Source organism: Rhagoletis pomonella, unplaced genomic scaffold (assembly GCF_013731165.1).
Source record: "Rhagoletis pomonella isolate Grant_MI unplaced genomic scaffold, Rhpom_1.0 Rhpom_scaffold_00010, whole genome shotgun sequence".
In the NCBI taxonomy this organism is placed as follows: domain Eukaryota; kingdom Metazoa; phylum Arthropoda; class Insecta; order Diptera; family Tephritidae; genus Rhagoletis; species Rhagoletis pomonella.
Genome location: NW_023458564.1, coordinates 4,874,264 through 4,896,619, shown reverse-complemented (window position 1 = coordinate 4,896,619; position 22,356 = coordinate 4,874,264). Strand labels below are relative to the sequence as shown.

At 36.8% G+C, this 22,356-nt stretch overlaps 2 protein-coding genes across 3 annotated transcripts in view; one reads left to right on the top strand and one right to left on the bottom strand.

The window, feature by feature from the left end:
* Positions 1–3,566, bottom strand: part of LOC118745957 (ubiquitin carboxyl-terminal hydrolase 47-like) — a 48,859-nt gene extending 45,293 nt beyond the window's left edge. Inside the window, exon 1 of the mRNA XM_036479637.1 lies at positions 3,084–3,566. Within this exon, the coding sequence (XP_036335530.1) occupies positions 3,084–3,087 (4 nt within the window). The 5' untranslated portion in view covers positions 3,088–3,566. The remainder of the gene's footprint in view (positions 1–3,083) is intronic.
* A 13,803-nt stretch (positions 3,567–17,369) lies between these two features.
* On the top strand, positions 17,370–19,960 carry LOC118745955 (dnaJ protein homolog 1-like). 2 transcript variants are annotated; one of them, XM_036479635.1, is made up of 2 exons: positions 17,370–17,575; positions 18,364–19,960. In XM_036479635.1, exon 2 carries the CDS (start codon positions 18,392–18,394, stop codon positions 19,427–19,429), a length of 1,038 nt encoding a protein of 345 aa, XP_036335528.1. In that variant the 5' UTR covers positions 17,370–17,575; positions 18,364–18,391; the 3' UTR covers positions 19,430–19,960. The 2 variants fall into 2 exon arrangements, with proteins under 2 accessions (XP_036335528.1, XP_036335527.1); XM_036479634.1 differs by having other exon boundaries at positions 17,372–17,575; positions 18,352–19,960.
* Positions 19,961–22,356: the final 2,396 nt, after the last annotated feature.

Sequence of the window (22,356 nt, the reverse complement as noted above, 5' to 3'; positions counted from 1 at the left end):
AAAGAAACGTTGCTGGCAACATACAAGGCAATAGGCCGGCCGGTTTTAAACTACGCAGCACCAGTGTGGTCGCCGGGGACTAGTAGGACGCAGTGGACGAAGCTACAGACGGTACAAAATACAGCACTTAGGACACGATGCTCTGCAAGCAGTTTCTTGTTGGGAGCCACAGATGTGGCCACCCAAATAGACAGCTGCTTGTAGAGGAGCCCTCGCCGAGGCACGTCAGGAGGCATCTATATGAACTGACGGACGAAGTCCAGAGGTTCATTAAGCAGCCTCTGGACCCGTCAGCTCACAGACAGGCCCCGAACGGCATTCACAGGGACGCAGTCTCGAGTTATGTAGACTCAAGACCTGTGAATGCCGTTCTAGGCACACAAACACCGGACATTGACGCGACGGAGCTCCCTCTGCCTCGGGAGACCAGAACAACAATAGCCCAACTTCGCTCTGGCTACTGCAGCAGGCTAAATTCCTACCTGAGTAGGTTAAATGCGGATGTGCCGAACGAATGTCCGGCATGCGGAGAGACCCCTCACGACTCGAAACATCTCTTCGCATGCCCGTAAAACCCCACAATCCTAACGGCGTCGTCTCTATGGACCGACCCCATAGAGGCTGCACGCTTCTTGGGGCTGCCGTTAGTGGAATTCGACGACAACGACTGAGATATCAGCCGATCTGGGTGGGGTTGTTGTAGCCGCTACAACAACTACAACAACAGATACTCGCTTTCAGGCGAGTTGCCCCCACTTAGCAGAGCGGCTTGTTTGCCTGCAAAAGAACTGACCAAACAATGGTTGGAAAATACAGAGCTAAGAAGATATTTAGGCGAATATCCGGCTTGCAAATCAAGTTACAGTTAAGTATATAACAAGTTTAAGCATATTTTTGACAGATTAAGTGTGAAATGTTCAGTTTGTAAGGTTTTCTCGTCTAAAGCTAGAATTGTTTCATTTGGGGGTATCGAAAAATGACGTCAACGACGTGTTGAAAATAAGGTACAGAGAAAAACAGGCGAGGGTAAAGCAAGAAGGTTTTTATGTAATGGCTACAGATCAGGGACCGTAACGGTTATAAGTTTTATTATAATAATCACTTTTTAATCGTTATTAACTGAGTTTTATTTTCTGCTCGGAAAATAATGGTTACGTTTTAAGTTTTAATTTTTGCTCGGAAAATAATCGGTACGTTTTAAGTTTTATTTTTTGCTCGGAAAATAATCGTTATTTCTTGAGTTTTATTTTTTGCTCAGAAAATAAAACGTAATTTTTGCGTATTCGTATGCACTTTTTTGCACTTTTTCTTTAGAAATGTGGTTCTTTTTGTTTCTGCCCTGGTATCTGTATTTTCATTACCCACTCCACAGTGGCGTTAAAGGTTCAATGCAGCCGCCCCCTGTCTATTCACGCATGCGCATGCGCATACGCAAAAATTAAGTTTTATTTTCTGAGCAAAAAATAAAACTCAAGAAATAACGATTATTTTCCGAGTAAAAAATAAAACTTAAAACGTAACGATTATTTTCCGAGCAAAAAATAAAACTTAAAACGTAACCATTATTTTCCGAGCAAAAAATAAAACTTAAAACGTAACCATTATTTTCCGAGCAAAAAATAAAACTTAAAACGTAACGATTATTTTCCGAGCAAAAAATAAAACTCAAAACATAACGATTATTTTCTGGGTAAAACATAAAACTCAAAATATAATGATTAAACTTGATTTTTATAAGTAAAAATTAAAATTTAAAATCAGTGCCGCTGAAGGTACTCCGAGTAATAAGAAATATATTGGTTTACTCCTTATGCACGTAGCATTTCTCTTTCCGCGTGATTTTTTGAGTTGAAATTTCAAAGGATAATCGTTATTTGCGGTCCCTGCTACAGATGCATCAGTAGTTGGTGACAAAGTTGGATGTGCGGTTTACGATTTGAGGCAGAATATGGTCCTGTTTCTGCCATGTATCTGCAATAGGGGTATTTTAGAGATTGTAAGAAAAAATGCTTAATTTCTTCCTCTAGGATACTATAAACGCATTTTTTACTTAATATTCTGGTTCCACTAACAGTAGTGAGCACCCTCATTAAGTATTTGTTCTATTTTCAAATAGTGTGACGCTTAAACAGCTGTTATAAGTGGTATTATTTGTTTTCCCAAAAATTGTAGATACGTGGTTAAGGCAGAAACGGGACGATATGTCTTATATGTTTACGTGAAATGAGAAACTGGCATCTATGATGGGTTGAACTGGTAGTGATAAAACAAGCCATCAAGCTATGCATTAGGATGTGTTTTAAGAAAGCGGCTATTTTTACGGGTAATTTTGGGGCGATAAAGGCACTAGAGAAGTCAGCTACGAACAATTACTTGAAATTGAAATACAAAATGTATTTTCAGAGGGGCAGCACCAGTTTTCCTCCATCTTATATATATTAACTTTAATTGTTTGTGCCGATTTTCAACACCAGAATTTTGCAATTAAATATAGAAAATCGCGAAAATGTACTTAAAATATCACAAATATACAAAAACGTATAAATACGCGTTGAGTTCCATTATTTTCATCAAATTCACAAACCATAGTGCGAAAAGTGCAAGTGATTTTTGCAAATAACTCTTAAATGTATTAAAAATATTAATTTCGGATTATAATTATTGGCGTCAAGATGCGTCGATTGCTACCATTCTCGAAATTTTCCGTCCATTTTGACCTGGTTCCGCTAAAGTGCACTACTACCAAAAGTGGTTGTAAAAGCTAAATTACTTACTGAAAATTTAAGAAAATGTGGTTTTATACTTTAAATAGTATGTACATTCAATCATTAAATTTTGGTCAAAAACGATTGTACAGCTTTTGAGAAATTATGAATATTTAACACCGATTTCCCCCAATATTGCCGAAAGTAACTTTACCCAGGCGACGATATATGTAGGGGTTTCTTCAAAAGTAGGACTTTCGCCTTCAGGGACTCTTGCTTGTGACCATAGATATACTAGAGACATCAACTACGGCTCAAATTGCCCAGACTCTTAACAACAATGATAAATTGATGGAGAAATTTTTAGCATTTACTTACCCATTTTATTCTCGTGCAGTATTTGTCTTAAAGCCGTAAAAACGTTTTAAAATGTTATTTTTATGTGGCAATGTCCTTTTCCTTTACAGCTTATATTTTCGGAGATTTTCCACCAATTTTTTGTTTACTTTGACCAAATAAAAACTTTTATAACCATTGCCTTGAATGGTCCCTCGTAAGCCAATGCATACATACATACGTATGTTTGTATGCACAAATGAAGTTTCGTTCTCTTGTCCTTTCCTCGCACTTCGATCACTTTCTATTTTTACATCTAACATTAATTTTTCCCTTCATTTGCAGTGATTGAAATGGTGGAATTGCTTTAAGTTTTACAATTAATTAATGAACATATTTTAACTGGTAACACGATACTTTCACTGAAATACATATGTCACGAATTGGAACAACCACAGCTAACAAATTTTCCACTTGCCCAATATTTTCAACTGATTTCTTTTTTAATTGCAGTTTCTTCCACTTTTCTATTTTTTTCTTCATGTTTTGTGGCCAGGGTTGCTTTTCTTCGGACCAAAGAAGACGATGAAAAGAAAGAGCAATAAGTCCCAAACAGCGTTGCCATCAGAGTTGCCGTAGCTTCCCAAAGAAAAGTATTTGCTTTGTTTCTTAACAGTTAATTATGTATCACAAATCATCACTAATTTCTGCTGGAAAGCGTTTCTTAACCCAAAAAACTAGCAGAAACTAGCAGCTCTCTCTCGTGCTTACGCTCTTATTTTTTTGGCTATCCTAATTTCCGCTAGTAAAATTTTTACTAGCAGAAATTAGCAGCTGTCAAAATGGATAAACAAAAATTCGCGCCAAATATTTTCAATAGTCAAATACATCGATCAGCTGTTTACTTGGTAGTTTCTGCAAGTTTTGCGTTTCTCTACTATTTCTTTATTTCGCTTTCTGTCAGCGTAATTCTCTCGATTTTCCCATTATTCTTCTTCTTTTGGCTTTGTTACTTTTCTTTTCTAGCAGATAATTATCTCCTGATGGAGAATGGGAAAATTGATAGAATTACGCTCACACAGCCAACCTAACTGCACGTCTATACCTGCGCTCTGGCGCCCGCATACGAACTGTCAGCTTTATCGCATGCGAAATCTTATCACAGGGAAATTTTTGTACGTGGGCATTTGATCGCATACCATTGCAGTGCGAATTTGTTGTAAGTTTTTTATAAATGTTGCGAAAATTTTATTTCATTTATTTGGTTGTGTCTGAACAACGTTTCTCCGAATAACACCGCTTTTTTCCTACTCGGAATCAAAGCAAAGCGAAAAAGCAGTGGCTAAACGCATAGTTACGTATGCAATAAATGGTATGAGATATCTCTTACTCGTATACTTATCGTATACTTCCTGCGATGAACGGTCTACACCTGCGATATATCTCTTACTGCAGAACTCCACAGGCGAACAGCGATGGCCTACCAACTGTCATTTTGACGAGCAATGTGATTGCAAGTTTTTGTGTGTGGGCACTTTGATGTCTTGAAATAAGCATTTGCCGCATGACGCCACCAGACAACATTCTCTCAATTTCGGTGTTTAAAAACATTTAAATCTTTAAAAAACTAGCTAAATAATTTCCTAAAACGTAATCATAAATTATCCAATACGGAACAGATTTTTATTTTGATTTAATATCAAAATTTCATCGATGTTACCACCAGCACGCTTTCTTTCAAATGAAAATATGGCTGTCAAACTATCGAATTGCCTGCAATAGATGTCAAGCAATAAGCGCTGACATATATTGCAGCACATAAGAAATAGGCGGTCTCCATTGGAAATATATTTTGTGACATGGTTATCACGACATCAGTGTTTTCCTGTGGAGACAGGGCCTTACGATGTTTCGTATGCGAGCGCCCATAGCAGGTATAGAGTGCATTAATATTCCCGGCGTGAATTTTTCTACGCACACACGCAAGTTTTTCACATTTGAGTAATCGAAATAAATTTGAGTACGTGATTTTTCAGAGTGTCATTTCTGTCAAATTTCAGAAGATGAGCAAAATTTGAGGATAAACGCAGAATAGTTTGGATTCTCAAATTTAAAAAAAATATGGGGATCTATAGAGATCATTGACATTTTGGCGCGACTATGAATTAAAATTTTGGAACAAATGGAGAATAGCTCTGCAAATACAAAAAAATAAATATTGGGGTATATAGAGATGATTGAGCTGAACATAACAGTATATTTATTTTCTTGCGGAAACATCAACTACGAAAGTTATTAAGGGTCAAAGTTCAAATTAAACAATTTTTTAAATCAAAATTTCTTAAAAACGAATGCATGGATTTTAGAAGTTTTGCTCTCAATCGATAGGAAATTTAGTTCCCTTTAATTTGATATACATACTTTACATATGCCTTGTTTAGTTTTCACAAAAATCGAATTAATGTACACAGAAAGGAATTCCGCTTCTCTTCTGCGGCAACACAGAAAGGAAAATTCTACTGAGGGAGGATTGTATTTATATCAGATTAAAGGGAATTAAATTTCCTATCAAATTAGATCAAAATTATTAAAATCCATGCATTCGTTTTCAATAAATGTTGATTTAAGAATTGTTTAATTTGAACTTTGACCCTTAATAACTTCTGTAGTTGTTGTTTCCGCAAAAAATAAATACACCGTTATGTTCAGCTCAATCATCTCTATCGAACAAAATATTTATTTTTTGTATTTGAGAATCGGAGCTCAGCTGTCAAACTCCAAAATATGCAAAAGAATGAGAGAATATTTAATTAAATTTTAATTTAATTTAATTTATTTAATTTAATAAATAATAGACATCACTGGGGCGGCAGCCCCAGGTTTACCACACAGAAAGGGAATTCTAGTTACCTCATCCTTTCCCAAGGCTACAACACTGGGGCGGTAGCTCCAGTTGGTGCATGAACGAAAGACACAAGATCACGTAAGAGCAAGAGAGTGAAAAAAGTCGATTTTTTAGCGGGTTCTCCGCCATCTTGTTTCACTGGAAAACGAGCGAAAAGTAAACAAAGCAAAAAAACAACGAAAACCAAAATTTGCCAAAATTATTGTCAGCCACTTCAAACGCACAATTTAGGTAAACTGATGCAACAGAATGCTTTAAAATGTGTTGTCATGTTGAATTAACTCTTCTTTACTTGAATAAAAGTGCAAAATAGTGGTGCTTGTGATGTAAACAAACGTCAGCTGACGAACCCGCTTTCGCAAACTGTTTTCTCAAAACCTGTTACAAATACAACGTCGCGTTCTTACGTGATCTTGTATTTTTGGTTCATGCAGTTGGTGCACACCAAAAGGAGAATTCTATCCGTCCCCACCAAAAAGTTAACCATCTCAAATCGTACTTAACCACATCACTAACTATTGCTGTCCACACTGCGGTTTGAGGTTTATAGAACAGTAAAGAACAGTGTTCGGACTTCCAAAACTCGATTCAGGACTAAATCCATGAACGAAAGACACAAGATCACGCCTTCCCGAAAGAAAGAAAAAAGTTATTTTCTAGCTGTTGAAGTCTCGACGCCATCTTTGCTGTAAGAAGTAAACAACGAAGAGAACAAAAAAAACCGCGTAATTGTTGAATGCACGAATAATAATTTTTATTATGCAACTTATGGGTGCACACGTTGTCACAAGCGAAAATTAAGAAAATTGCAGTAAAAAGCCACCACCAAATTGTAAACAACGAACAAATGTAAACAAACGTCTAATGTCAAAGTCGCCCAACTTTTTTCCTAAATGCGATTATAACGGGCTACTAAGAAGAAGGCGTGATCTTGTATTTTTGGTTCATGGACTAAATCACTGCAAAAATCGGAGCAAAAAAAATGTTCCGTACTAGATTGATTTTTTTATTTTCGTTTCTGACATTTTTATAGAACAGTAAAGAACAGTGTTCGGACTTCCAAAACTCGATTCAGGACTAAACCTGCAAAAATCGGAGCAAAAAAAAAATTCCGTACTAGATTGATTTTATTATTTTCGTTTCTGACATTAATTTTTTGACTTAAATATTTTCTATTATAATATAATATGTTACATATTTAGGTAATTTTTAGCATTTTCTATAAAGTAGAAGGTATCTAACACTTAATTTTTTAAAGAGCAATAGGATCTAAACCTTTTCTACTTTATATAAATTTAATTCTTCTACTTAAGTATACTACTTAAGTATAGTTCTGCATCCGCCAATTTCGACAGCCATACATCAAAAAATAACGAAGTTACTTTATTGGCGCATTGCTATGAAAGAATAACTTTTTAACAGTGAAATTTGGCTAACTTACAATTTTTTTACTGAAACCGGTGGTGAACACTCAAAACACGGCCCCAAGAGGGGCATAACAGGAATGAAAAAAAAACGGAGTAGTTTTGAAGTCAAGCGGAGAAGAGGAGTAGATTTAAAAAATTTTCAAAACCGGAGTAAATTTGATCTGATCTTAGTAAACTCCAAACACTAGTAGGGAACGAATTTTTTACATTTTAACGCTAATGACCCACAGATGGCGGGAAAACACAGGGTTGTATCAGACTTTCGACGTGGTTTCGAGTTGGTTAGCTTTTAACCATCTCAGTGAAATGGTTAAGTACTGTCATTTTTATATGGCGAAACTACGCTAAATCAAGTGGGTTATCGGGATAACCAACTCATTGGCCATAACTACGTGGTTAGCTCCGGTGGGGACATGGTATAAGGTTATAATCCTAATGCGCAAGGTGTTCTCTGCGAAAGGTGTTCAGTGGGATAATTTGTTTTATTTAAAAACCCCACACGTTCTATGAGTTGGGTTTTATTTCACTTCAAACTGCTCAATTTCCTTCGGTAAATGCCGTTTTTCGCCCATTTTAAAATGGTTCCCTAGGGGTCTGTGGGAGGCCCACGCCCACTCCCACGCCCCCTCCGCCCCCACCCAAAAACGTCCGGCAAATAACTAAACATTTCCCGAAAGAAGCAAAACAGAAATAGCAAACTTCAAAATTAAGGTCTGATTACGCATACTTCGCACAACCATTTGTACCAGTGCAATAAAGATGCAACTTAAGAAAATGTGAAGCAAAATCTAAACTCAACAGATTCCTAAGTTTTTAAATGGTCTGCTATTTTCTGGGTAATGGAATACAAACAAAATACGTGCAAAGTACATACGAAATTATAGCTTGAAGTTTATGCGAAGTTGTGCGAAGTTATGCGAAGTGTGCATAATCAGACCATTACGAACGTTACACACCTTTTCTCAATTGCTAATACAAATGGCTGCTTCTCAATCGGTCAGATCACCCCGTTTACACAGGCAAATCTCAGATTATTAGCCGTCAAATTTGTTGTGCTTGTTATTCTCACATCTCAAGGAAAAGTTATGTTTCTTCTCTGTGCTCCCGTGATCACGTTTTTCTGCTATATTATAAAAATACCTTTAAAACCCTCTTTTCCTTGATAGTGTCCTTTTTGTTTACTTTTAAATTTGCCATTTCTCCTCTTCTTCGCAAAAACAGTCGATAGAACTAGGATGGACACCGAAAAGTTAACGGTTAAATCTGAGATTATTTTATAATTACAGATTAACAAGGGAGGAATTTTATATGGCTATTCTCTTTTTCTAATTACAGTTAAGCTCGAAAATGAGGATAATCTACTTATATGTGAACCTAGTATAAGAGGCCCGTCAGAATGGGTACTTGTACGTAAATAACGGAAAAGTATGCGATGGAAGTGGCGTACGTATCGTACAGATACGCCACAATGAAGGTGTTGCGTCTGCAAACAAAAATTAGCTGTTTCTTATGGCCGCGTACTTGGGGTTAACACAAGTCAATTTTTCAGACACAATAGCAAAACATTCACATTTTTTACTAATATATTCCCACTTCTCTTGATGTCTTCATCACTGTCTCTGGATTTTCGAAGACAGTTTATTGTCTGGATGCCTACTTTACTCAAACAATGTGTAAATTATGTGATTATTCTCATTGGTCTTGTCTTGTTTAAACGCGGGGTTTTACAACTGTCAGCAGTGACGGACTTACGTGCGTCAAAAGTTGAGTGTTGGCCATCTTTTTTCTTTGTGTTGGCGTGAGCGTTGTCGAATTTTGGCTTTGTGGACGGCTGCATTTGAATTCATGCATAGTCAGCTGTTGAGCGACGCCAACGCAACGCCAAAGTTCTATGTGGAGGGGCCTTTGGGCTCTGTCACACGGCCAGTAATTATGACGATATTTGGATCGCGATCCATATTGATGGATCGCGCACGAATGCTACATGCTCAATATTTATCGCGTCAGTATTTGCATAATTTTTGTGCTGCACGCTTATTATATCGCAAGAAGATATTTTTATTTTATACGAATAATTTACAGATAATGCATTCCATAATTACTTTAAAATTTCTAATGCTAATTTAAATACTTTCAATTCGTTTTAAAAGGTTTAAAGCGCCGAGAGCGAAGGTAGACCGAATATGTTTTTGATGTTCGCATTATGAGAGTCCAAGATGTACTGATGAAATATATGGATCGCGTTTTGAATATGCTAAACGTTCAATATTTATTGACGGCATTGCGATCCGCGTTCCAGATTTCAAAATTTTTAGAAATCTTGCGATATGGATCACGATCCATCAATATTGTTACGGTTATCCTGCATGAACCAAAAAAAAAAAATGTGTCTTTCAGGCTAACCTAATATTCACGCACGCCGCCAATTTATTGTCAAAAATTTCTCATGCACATGCAACTTGTATGAGATCAACCGAAATTGAACGGCGTGCGTATGAAGCTAACTCAATTTCCAATTTTTGTTCTGCGTGACATTTTGATTTGACGTTTCGCTCAATGAAATCAAATGCAAACGCATGCAAGTCAATTTCGGGTGACGCAAAAAAACGAATTCGACGGCATGCGTACCAAAACGCAAGCCGCGAATATTAGGTTAGCCTGTTTCCTCGAGGGATTTCCCAAATATCTTACGGCTCGTATCGCTGGATTGTTAAATAAATGCTCAAGATGACCAAATTGTAGTACAATTAACTTTATTGTACAACAAAAAATTTACAATACTTGCTAATACCTTAAAAACACTTTACAATACTCGCTAAAGCAATTACAACACTTTACAAAACTGGTTAACTTTAAACATCATTATCGACGTGTTCGGCTCCATGCATATAACATGGAGTGGGTAACGTCGACAACGATGTTTTACTGGAGATTAGTGTTAACCAGACATTGAGTAACCGGCCCTTAAACTTATAGCTTGCTTATTCGCAAATCACTTTACTTGCAGCTTGCTGACTTGTAACTAACCCATGGTGAAATGAACTGAAGGTGGCGCATTCCTAAAACCGCTACTTTGGTTTTGCCGACTTTGACATTTATGGCAATACGTAAACAAACTTTTTGTTTAGAAACAAGTGCAAACGTATTGTGTACTTTCAAGTGAAATATCGAAGTAATTCACGCGTTCTGAAGTAAAAAACGTTTTATTTGTAATAAAAACTTTATAAAAATGTCGTGTCGTGTGTTGAATTGCAGCAGACGTAGGGGTAAAGCCCTCAAATGCAGTTTTTTTTTTTTTTTCCCCGCGACGACGCCTTGGCCAGAAAGTGGGTAGAGTTCTGCCGGCAGGAGAAGCCATACAATTTAGGCACCAGCGTAATATGCATGGAACACTTTACGGACCACTTTATACACGACATGTTAAGTTGAAAACGTTGAAATACCACAAATTAAAAATTAAAATCGGAGGTAAGCAAGCATCGACCACTTTCTGCAGGAAAACATGCGCTGCGATAAGATATTATCACTTTTTCGGCACCTGCAATACAAACACAAAAATTATTAATGGTTAATTAATAAGACCTATTCTTTTGAACACATTTCAAGAGTGGTTGTATATTTTTTGTTAACGTTGTGCTTAATTTGCTATATTCAAAGATGGCTTGAGAAATTGGTGAATCGAGAAGAAAACATGTTTTCTCACTGCAAATTCACAACTGTCAACTCATTGTTCTTCGCCATATTTTTTGTTTACCCGTTGCCACAAATGTCATTCTGCGGGAATGCGCAATCTTGTATTCTATCGTTCTTGTAACTAACCCACTCTGCTGTATCGTGGCTCTTATATACCTGCGCTCGCACTCATGGCAACTCTAGAATGTTCTGAAGTTCATCGCTCATTCTCTTTCTCTCGCTGTTCGCAGTGTTCATCCAACTTGACGTTTCTCTTTGTGGAACATTCTACGTCATTCCTCGAACATTCTGCCTATTTCTCGTAGTTCGCTTCGCGTTGCCGCAGTATTCGCCACAATATTGTATGCTACACCGTCAATAAATATCGCGATACTTGGATCATGCCAATAAATACGGACCGTGTGACAGGACCCTTTGCCTTTGCGAACGTTCACGCTCCCGCTCGCATTGAACTGTATAGCAAGCTTGAAGGCCCGTCCACATACAACTTTGGCGTTGCGTTGGCGCTGGCGTCGCTTTGACAGCAGCGCGAGTAACGCCCGTGCTTGCTACAATGAACGCGTAGCAGAGAATACTTTGGTCACTAAATTAACATACTAGCGGCAGATAAATGAAAAAATTACATCAATAATTGCATTAAAAACTATATTTCTTGCCCGGATTTGATTAAAAATGAAAATTAAATCACATAATTTTGATTATTTAGAACAGCTGACGAACGACGCACGCGAAAAGTTGAGAGTTGGCCATCTTTCTGCGTTGTGTTGGCGTTGGCGTTGCCCAACTTTGGTTATATGGAGACTTTCATATAAATGCATGTATTCATAGTCAGCTGTCGAAGCGACGCCAACGCCAACGCAACGCCAAAGTTGTATGTAAACGGGCCTTGAGGCGCAATTGTTGGGCGTTTTCGTAGCAGATGAGCTAAACAGCTATGTCTTACCGCAGAACTCCACAGGCAAACACCGATGGCCTACCAACTGTCATTTTGACGAGCAATGTGATTGCAAGTTTTTGTGTGTGGGCAATTTGATGTCTTGAAATAAGCATTTGCCGCATTACGCCACCAGACAACATTCTCTCAATTTCGGTGTTTAATAATAATAATAGATTTGCGCTTACATATATGTTAGTGTTTGGCCGTTTTGGGGCGTGCGCCTTGATGTTGTCACACAAAGCGGAGGGACCTACAGTTTTACGCCGACTCCGAACGGCGATGGTATTTTTATGAGAAGCTGTTTTTTCATGGCGGAAATACACTCGGAGGTTTGCCATTGCCTGCCGAGGGACGACTGCTGTTAAGAAAAAGCTTTTTTCTATATTTTTTTTGCTATATTGCTTTGACCAGGGCCTGAACCCAGGTGTTGTGGAGTGGAAGCGCGCACTGCTTACCACTACCCCACAGCGGCCGACCAATTTCGGTGTTAAAAAAAAAAAAAACATTTAAATCTTTGAAAAACTTTCTGAACAATTTCCTAAAACGTAATCATAAATTATCCAATAGAGAACAGATTTTGATTTGGTTTTATTATCAAAATTTCAGCGATGTTATCACCAGCACGCTTTCTTTCAAATGAAAATAAGCGCTTATTGCTTGACATCTATTGCAGGCAATTCGATAGTTTGACAGCCATATTCTCATTTGAAAGAAAGCGTGCTGGTGGTAACATCGATGAAATTTTGATATTGAGGGCCTGTGCCAATCGGTAACTTTTTTCTCCGTGGTGAGACGGGGTGGAAAAATTTCTATGGTGTACAAATAAATTGAATTTCGCTGTGCCAAATGCAAAGTAAAATTTTGACAGTTGAAAAACCAAACAAACGCAAACAAACGTGCGAAAGCTCTATTTTTGTGTGTTGCTGAAATTGTTAAAATCTATATTTATTTTATAACTTGCAACTGACGTACGCTTTTTTTGTGCCTTTTCAGCTTTCATTTTCATGTTCACTCTTTATTACTGCCAAGCAATATTATTTGTATACATGTTTGTACACATTTATTTTTTTATTTTTTGCGAGCATGCTTGTGAACCGCCCTACAAACGACAAACATGCATCGTATGCCGCGCATGTGCGCGCACATGTTCGTCGTGTGTAGCCACTGTTACATTTGCGCTGCGTTTACATAACTCGGCTTTTACATGAGACACTTTTACCAAGAAATAGCAATACATTCACACTTTTTCACTAATACGCTGACACAAAGCCAATTGTCTTCGTCACTTCGTCTTTGGTTTTTCGAAGACACTGAATTGAACAGTAAATTGGAGAATTCGGTCACGTCTTGGTTAATTTAAGAAAAAGAGGCAAGACAAAATCGTATAAAATTGTCTTATATAAACGCAGCGTAAGACAATTTGAGACAAGACAATTTAGAATATGTAATACGGCGCGTTTACACCGGACAATATTGTCAAGACAATTATGTCAAAATAATGTGTTTGTTGTAAACATGGAAAATTCATATTTGGGGTGTTCACAGTTCGTTCCAAATAGTTGGGGTGTTCACAGTTCGTTCCAAATAGTGTCTCAAAATGTAGACGTCTACATTTTAAGACGTTTTCTAACCGTAAAATCTGTGGTGTTGTTGTTTCCCATACAAAATTGGAAAACGACGCCGTCTACATTTTGTCACACTCAAAGGTATGTTTTTTACGCGTCTACATCTTGCAACCTCGCAGCAGGGTTGCATTATGGCAATACTAATCGCATTTTTTTTATTTATTGGGCACGTTTTCTGTATTTGCATTTAATTTAAGCGCAATTTCTGATGAAAGGAAACAAATCAAGGAAAAGAAATAACAAATATTAGGAATTGGTAACTAAGTTAAATAATTACAATTTTTCAGAAACAAAATCGAAAGGCGACATATAAAAAAGCACGCAAAGAAGAAATGTCTGGCAACACCAGCAAAGTTTTGAGACGATTTTGCGACGACTGCTAGAAAGGGGTGCTCACAGTTTGATGCTAAAGATGTCTCAAAATGTAGACGTCTACATTTTCAGACACAATTTGGAACGAACTGTGAACACCCCAATTGCAACAAACATATCATTTTGGCATAATCGTCTTGACAATATTGTCCGGTGTAAACCCTAATACCATGTCCCCACCGGAGCTAACCACGTAGTTATGGCCAATGAGTTGGTTATCCCGATAACCCACTTGATTTAGCGTAGTTTCGCCATATAAAAATGACAGCGCTTAACTATTTCACTGAGATGGTTAAAAGCTAACCAACTCGAAACCACGTCGAAAGTCTGATACAACCCTGTATTTTTCCGCCATCTGTGGGTCATTACCGTTAAAATGTAAAAAAATGCGTTCCCTACTAGTGTTTGGATTTTATTAAGTTTTTGAAAATGTTTGAAATCTACTCCTCTACTGCGCTCGACTTCAAATCTATTCATTTTTTTTTCATTCGTGTTATGCCTTTTTGGGGCCGTGTTTTGAGTGTTCACCACTGGTTTCAGTAAAAAAATTTAAAGTTAGCCAAATCTCACTGTTAAAAAGTAATTTTTTCATAGCAATGCGTCAATAAAGTAACTTCGTTACTTATTGATGTATGGCTGTAGAAATTGGCGGATGCAGAACTTTACTTAAGTTGTTAAAAAATATATATAGAATGGAATTTATATAAAGTAGAAGAGGTTTAGATCCTATTGCTCTTTAAAAAATTTAGTGTTAAATATGTTCTACTTTATAGAAAATGCTAAAAATTACCTCGCGTTCTTATTTTTGCATGAATAGAAAATATTTAAGTCAAGCAATTAATGTCATAAACGAAAATAAAAAATAAAAAAACAATCTAGTACGGAAAATTTGTTTTTGCTCCGATTTTTGCAGCGATTTAGTCCTGAATCGAGTTGGTCATCCGAACACTGTTCTCTACATTTGTACTGTTTTATAAACCTCAAACCGAAGTGTGGACAACCATAGTTAGGGCCGGTTACTCAATGTCTGGTTAACACTAATCTCCGGTTAAACAAAGTTATCGACATTACCGACTCCCTGTTATATGCATGGAGGCGAAGTCGTCGATAACGATGTTTAACCGCAGATTAGTGTTAACCAGACATTGAGTAACCGGCCCTTATTCTTGTAAAGTAGGCGTCCAGACAATTGTAAAGACAATGGCCCATAGTCATAGTCGCAAGTTAAAACTCATTCTTGTTAAAATACAGTTTTAAATATAGAATAGATTTTTAAGTTGTGTCAATCATAGACATCTAACTGGCCGTCTCCATAGGATAAAATTTATTGCTGTCCAGCTGTCATTTTGGTCGCTAGATATAAGTTATATCAGTGGCAATATTTGTGTGGCTTTTTATATCTTGATATAAGCATTTGTAAGATAGACCCTAAAACGTATTTTTGGCGGATTTAATCACTTAAAAAATTTTTAAAATAGGCTATTTTACATCCAGTTACAAAATAACAAATATTTTCACAGAAAACAGATCAATATTTGCTTTTATATTAAAATATCAATAATGTTGCCGCCACGAAGTTTTCATGCAAATGAACATGTAGCTGTCAAACTACCAAATTGCAGGCAATAGATGGCAAGATATAAGCTCTGATATATATTGCTCTTGAAGAGCAATGCGCGGTCTCCATTCTATTTATATTCTAACATATGTATCAAGATATAAACTTTATCCTGTGGAGATGGGCAATTAGAAACAGCTTTTTGTTAAAGGCCTGTATGCAGCTCTCAAGCAAACGGTCATGAAAAATTTGCCGTTATTTCGTGTGTGTGTCCAAGGAATTTTGACATTTTTGATACTTCACAGCCTGTTGCCTCACTCTTTCCTCAAGAAATAATGGAATGGGCATATATTTCTGTTGGAAACCTGACTTGCCTTGTGCTCTTTTTTCACAGAAAAACTTTAGAAAACCGTAGTAGAAAGCGTAGCAAATTCTTTAAGAACTGCGTACTGCCTTAAAGCCTGTATGCAGCTCTCAAGAAAACGGTCAAGAAAAATTTGCCATTATTTCGTGTGTGTGTCCAAGGAATTTTGACATTTTTGATACTTCACAGCCTCACTCTTTCCTCAAGAAATAATGGAACGGGCATATATTTCTGTTGCAAACCTGGGTTGCCTTGTGCTCTTTTTTCACCAAAAACTTTAGAAAACCGTAGTAGAAAGCGTAGTAAATTTCTTAAGAACTGCGTACTGCCTTAAGGAAATTTGACTCAAGAAAATTTCTTAGCCATTTCTTGTACGTCATTTTATATGGAGTTTTTGCTTTTCTTGAGAGCTGCATACAGGCCTTTAAAGAAATTTGACTCAAGAAAATTTCTTAGCCATTTCTTGTACGTCATTTTATATGCAGTTTTTGCTTTTCTTGAGAGCAGCATACAGGCCTTAAAATGAGAGAGAACAGTGCTATCCATATAAAGAGAAAAAATTTACCCGGAAATATATATAAATATGAGTACTTTAATTAGTTCACCCTGTGTCCGCTGCAGGATTGCGGATTTAGCAAGCCGGGAAGTCGGGGGTTCGAATCACACTGCCAGGGAACATTTTTTTACATCTTTTTTTGTTCTTTTAAATATTATTTAAATTTTTGTTATTTAATAATAGTTGTTGTGGACTTTTTAATTGAAATTAACTCCAAAAAATTTAATTAATTACGAAATAATTATATGAAATACCGTAACAAAAAAAAAGAAAATAAATCAAAATTTAATAAAATAAAATGATGTTTATGTTAAAAAAAATATAAAATAAAAAAAAAATGTTTGGAATCACTCGGAGTGGGGACTTAACCTAGGTGCTATTGCGTTTACTACTTCAACAACAAAACAAAACTTAGAAACTTATTTTACCAGTTTGATAAAATTAGAAAATCTGCATAAAGAGATGTATATTATTTTGAAATGAAAAATGTCTGCCTCTGAATTTGTATTTGCCTCCAAAATAAACGATGTTGCTACTCTGAAGAATTCTGCGAAATGAGAGCATAGCTGTCAAACAACAAAAATGACAGTTGAAAGCAAGCGAGAGCTAGCATACCGCTCGGTATGCGAGAAAAAGCATGCTTCGTACTCTTTGCGGTCTACACGTGCGGTTTATCGCATGCGTCATCACGCAAGCGAGATCTTCCAGCACGTGAAGACGGCCGGTTACAGAAAGTTAACAGCTGGCAACACTTCGTTCGTCCTCTCTAGCGAACTCGTTCCGGGAATGACGTAGCAACGAGACGGAATGTGTGAGAAACGTCAATTTGATCTGGAACTTTCTAGAATACATGAAACATTCTTTCTATAAATAGGGGTCTCGTCTGCCGAGCGAACACATTCGTAAAAGAACAGTTGAAAACGAAACATATTTTTGCCAGAAAAGCAAAAGAAGTTTGAAGTGACTTTCAATAGAAAAGTTATACAAGAAAGTACAAAAATTTAAACATTCTGTTATTTGATTATAACTACCCGGAATTGCAAGAAAATTTATAGTGAATAAAAACAAACAAAAAATTTGAGGAAATTAGTGGAAAGGTAAATACCTAAAGTGAATATATGTAGTATACATATTATGTACATATATACCTACATGCTGTGCTTTACGGGACAAGATAGTTACACAACTTGTTAAATTAACGAGTTTATGTTTAAAAAAGTTCTAATGGTTTAAATAACGCATATGTTTGTCTGTTGCGATATTTTTTTTCTTGAATTATCGATGAAATCACTTGACAAGTTTGGAAGTCCCCCGCCAACGCGTCTCGCAAGGTTTTTAGTGCTACAGCATAAGTTAGAGCAGGACGGGTTGTATAGAAAATACCAGCAGTTGCGAAATTTTTCATTCATGCAAACGTCACCAAACGTCTGTTTTGTCGGGTGTTGATAAAAAAATTCTAGAAAGATCTGTGCTACGCTGCAAATCTATAGTGAAAAATGTTCACGATCTTTCGTATGTGCATACATAAATATAAGTACTTGTGAGACGTATTCCTAAACAGTAATACAAAAAAGCATCTATGTCTTATTTCTACACTACACTAGAAAAGCGCCCAGCCATGGGGAAAGTACTATTTTGTAATTAGGTCGCTCGAATTCTTAATTGTTTTGTTTTATAAACAAAAAGTCATGCATATTAATGTGTACATATAAATAATGTGTATTTTATGGCAATTGAAAGCGCTTAAATTTTAGGGAATATGTCCCATAAGCACCTTTTTGTCATGTTCTATTTATCTAATTTTTTTATGTACTTTTATGCACTAAATTTTACTGAAATTGTACTGAAATTGTACTTGTGGTTTTGTTTAAAGATTTCATTTCAGCTCTACAAGAGAATAAGTATCTAGCGATATGGGCAAAGATTTCTATAAAATCCTCGGTATCAACAAAAGTGCCAATGACGATGAAATTAAGAAGGCCTATCGTAAATTGGCGTTGAAGTACCATCCAGATAAGAACAAAACACCGCAGGCCGAGGAGCGATTTAAGGAAATTGCCGAAGCGTATGAAGTGCTGTCGGACAAGAAGAAGCGGGACATTTACGATCAACATGGTGAAGAAGGCCTGAAGGGTGGTGTACCTGGTGGTCCCGGTGAGCAGGGTGGTGGTTTCAATTCATACCAGTTCCATGGCGATCCGCGCGCCACATTTGCACAGTTCTTTGGTTCGTCAGATCCCTTTGGCATTTTCTTCAGTTCAAGCGATCCCAGCCGAATGTTTGGTGATTCGCAGAATATATTCATGACTGCTGGCAATGACGATGATATCTACTCACAAATGAGCGGCGGCGGCGGTGCTTTCCGGTCGCAATCTTTCAACGCACAACCCAACCGCAAAAGGCAGATTCAAGATCCACCTATCGAACACGATCTCTACGTCTCTCTGGAGGAAGTCGATAAAGGCTGTGTAAAAAAGATGAAGATCTCACGCATGTCGATGACCACAGGGCAGCCGCGCAAGGAAGAAAAAGTCTTGAATATCGCTGTGAAACCCGGCTGGAAGGCGGGTACAAAGATTACCTTCCAAAAGGAAGGTGATCAAACACCTGGAAAAGTTCCGGCAGATATAATTTTCATCATACGGGACAAGCCGCACCCATTATTCAAACGTGAAGGCAGCGATATCAAATACAATGCTAATATCAGTTTAAAACAAGCCCTGTGTGGCACTGTTGTACAGGTGCCGACGTTACAAGGCGATAGAATTACGGTCAATTCACAGGGAGAAATCATTAAGCCTAACACAGTTAAACGTATCTCAGGCAGAGGGTTGCCTTTCCCTAAGGAGCCGACGAGACGAGGTGACCTGCTGGTGGCGTTTGATATAAAATTCCCCGACAGTTTGCCGGCTGTAACAAAAGATCTGTTGACAGATGTGTTACCAAACTAAGTTAACTGGGCGCCGTAGTTATAAGTTAAGTTGGGCGGGTATGAAGGGGGAAGTAATGAGAGGGATGAATTAATTGCGCAAGTAAATGTACTAATGAAGTACTGGTATTTCCATTGTCCAGAAAAACTATTTAGGTTAATTTGAATTAATGTACAACGTTTATTGTTACTTCTCCCCGTTAATTTGATTGCGAGAGATCAGCATTAGCTAGAGCTAGTAACATTTGTAAATTGTTGTAATTAAAGCTTAGTTATAAGATACATTTAAACTCAAAGGCAAAACATTGTTAAGCATACAAATGTCAAATTTATCTAAAATTTTGGAACATATGCATGTCGGTGGAACATTAGAAAATTGTCATTAAGTATCACTTCCAGTTGTAAAATTACTAGCGGCCGGCATTAACATTAAAACTCGGAAAGTAATTGGAACTTGGATACTATAGACGATTATACCAGAAGACTGATATAGAATAAATGGAGATTTATGTTATAAAAATCGAATTAGCTTTCTTCAATCTAAATGTATAAATTACGTATTTTTTTAATTTCAAGTACGGATGTCTTAAAAACGCATTAATGCAAAGCATTGGTATATTGATTCTTAATAAGGCAAGTTCTGTACTTTCACTTCCGAGTGAATTTCAACCCCGTTCAATTTGAACTCGAAGTGGCTTTAGTTTAAAAAATTGACTCGGATGTGAATTGTAGAAACCGCCCGAATGTCTTAAATATATATGCAATATGAAAAAACTATTCGGGCGGCTTCTGCATTTCACTTCCTTAAATTCGCTTTGACTTCAAATTGGTAGAGGTTGAAATTCGCTCGGAAGTGAATTGCAGAACCTGCCTGATTATTTTTTTGTTAAAGTTCGGGGCAAAGTTGTCTCTTGGTTTAGAAATAAAGTACACTGATGCTTGTATTAATGTGTTAAAGAGGCTGTCTTAAGATATTTTTTTTTACCGAAATATGATTGGAATCGATGAACATTTTGGATAACACACTTTTCGTAACGGTCTTCACGGCTTTGGGTTATGAAATGCATTCCTCAAAACCCTTTGGTATGTTTTTGCTGTTGAAACAACATGCGGTATGTTTGTAGGAAAGGTCAGTGCGTTTTAGCACAATTGCATCAATTTTCTACTGAAGCTTCATACTTAAAAATACATGCAGACAATTTTATGCTTACAGTGTTTTACTTTTGTGTTTATCAGATTGCGATTCAAGTCAGATATGTACATAATATGTATGTATGTGTAATAAAATATTTTGTTTTTCTTAGTAACAAATTAGTAACATTGATTGATGTGCATTCAATGAAAAATTTCCATAAATTTATGCGAATAAATTATAATATTTATTAACAAAACTGTTTATTTGCCTTTTAGTTACAAATAAGCAATAAATCAACAAACTCACCATGTGTTCAGAAATGCATCAAGCCAAAGAATCAGTCTCTTTTTACCTTCTTACCTTCCTCTTATTAGCTCGGGATGTAACTATGTAATATTGATGCGCCTAAAAGATGCAGCGATTTCTATTACCAAATTACATACCTGATGACAGTACGAATGGAAATTTTAATAGCGAGGTTTTAGTTTTTTAAACTATAATTTTATTACTTATAAATTATAACTGATGCAAATTAGATGTATACGCCGCCGAGCCACGCCGCCGCCGTTTTTTGTCATTTTTCACACGCCGCCGCCGAGTTACGAAAATATCGCCGCGGCGACGGCCTTCTACACAAGGTTAAAGTCCCCCGTTTTGGTAAAATTACTATTATTTTTCTTTACATTCGGTTCTCCTAAGAAAAATTTGGCGCTTAATATTTTAGTGGAAATTTTAACCATTTATAAAGCGCCCGTTCTGGTGGGAGTTGATGGTTTAAAATTTTGGAAAAATGTAGACCAAACCCTGTTTTCAATATAAAACCCACAAAAAATCGTAACAACTCCGTAGTTTAACATAACAGTTGATAAGATTATTGCAAAAATTTATTGATAGCGACATAAATTACCCCAATAAATTAAATTTTAATTTTTTTTTTTATTTCTTTAAATATAAATAGTACATACGGATTTGTAGAGAACATAGAGATGTATGTATATACTTCAGACTTCCTTCTGTTCACCCATCCATCAGCGGCAGACACTCAACATTTTAATTCAAGTAGAAAGTAACGTTATTTAAATTTAAAACTAATTCAATAAATGAATTAAATACAATTACAATCTGAATTGGCAATGCGAATGCCTAACGCTGACGAGATGACATGATAAGATTAGTAGCCTCATGGCTCTTTGGATTCTACCTTATGGGCAGGAGCGCCTGCATTTCCTGACGCGCCGGCGTCGCCGCCGCCGCCGATTCTTTTTGAAGTTAACCACGCCGCCGCCGCAAAGCTAGTCGGCGTAAACCTCTAATGCAAATGCCTTATTTACGCACCTAAGTTCCAATTAGGCATTTATCCGTGGTTGCGCATATTGCATATTTCCATCAATTACAGTTTAGAAATAACTACATACGTCTGATGCGTTGGCCTGATGCATTTCTGAACACACCGAAACACTTGGTTTTACATTATAATTATACTGTGGTTCTCTAATGTTTCTCGAAGGTCGTACAACTATGTTAGAATGCGATTAGAGAATGATTAGAAAAACACTAGACATTAGAAACCAATTAGAATTCAACGTTAGAATAGGATTAGATATCTAACCTTTTGTACGATGTCGAGAACTTAAGTGTCCTTTTTGGAGAGAATGCTATAATTCTTGCAACAAGGTTATGTTGTTGTTGTTGTTGTTGTTGTTGGTGTATTAGTTGTTGTTGTAGTTGTTGTTGTTGTAGTTGTTGTTGTAGTTGTTGTTGTAGTTGTTGTTGTTGTAGCGGCTACAACAACCCCGCACAGATCGGTTAGTCCC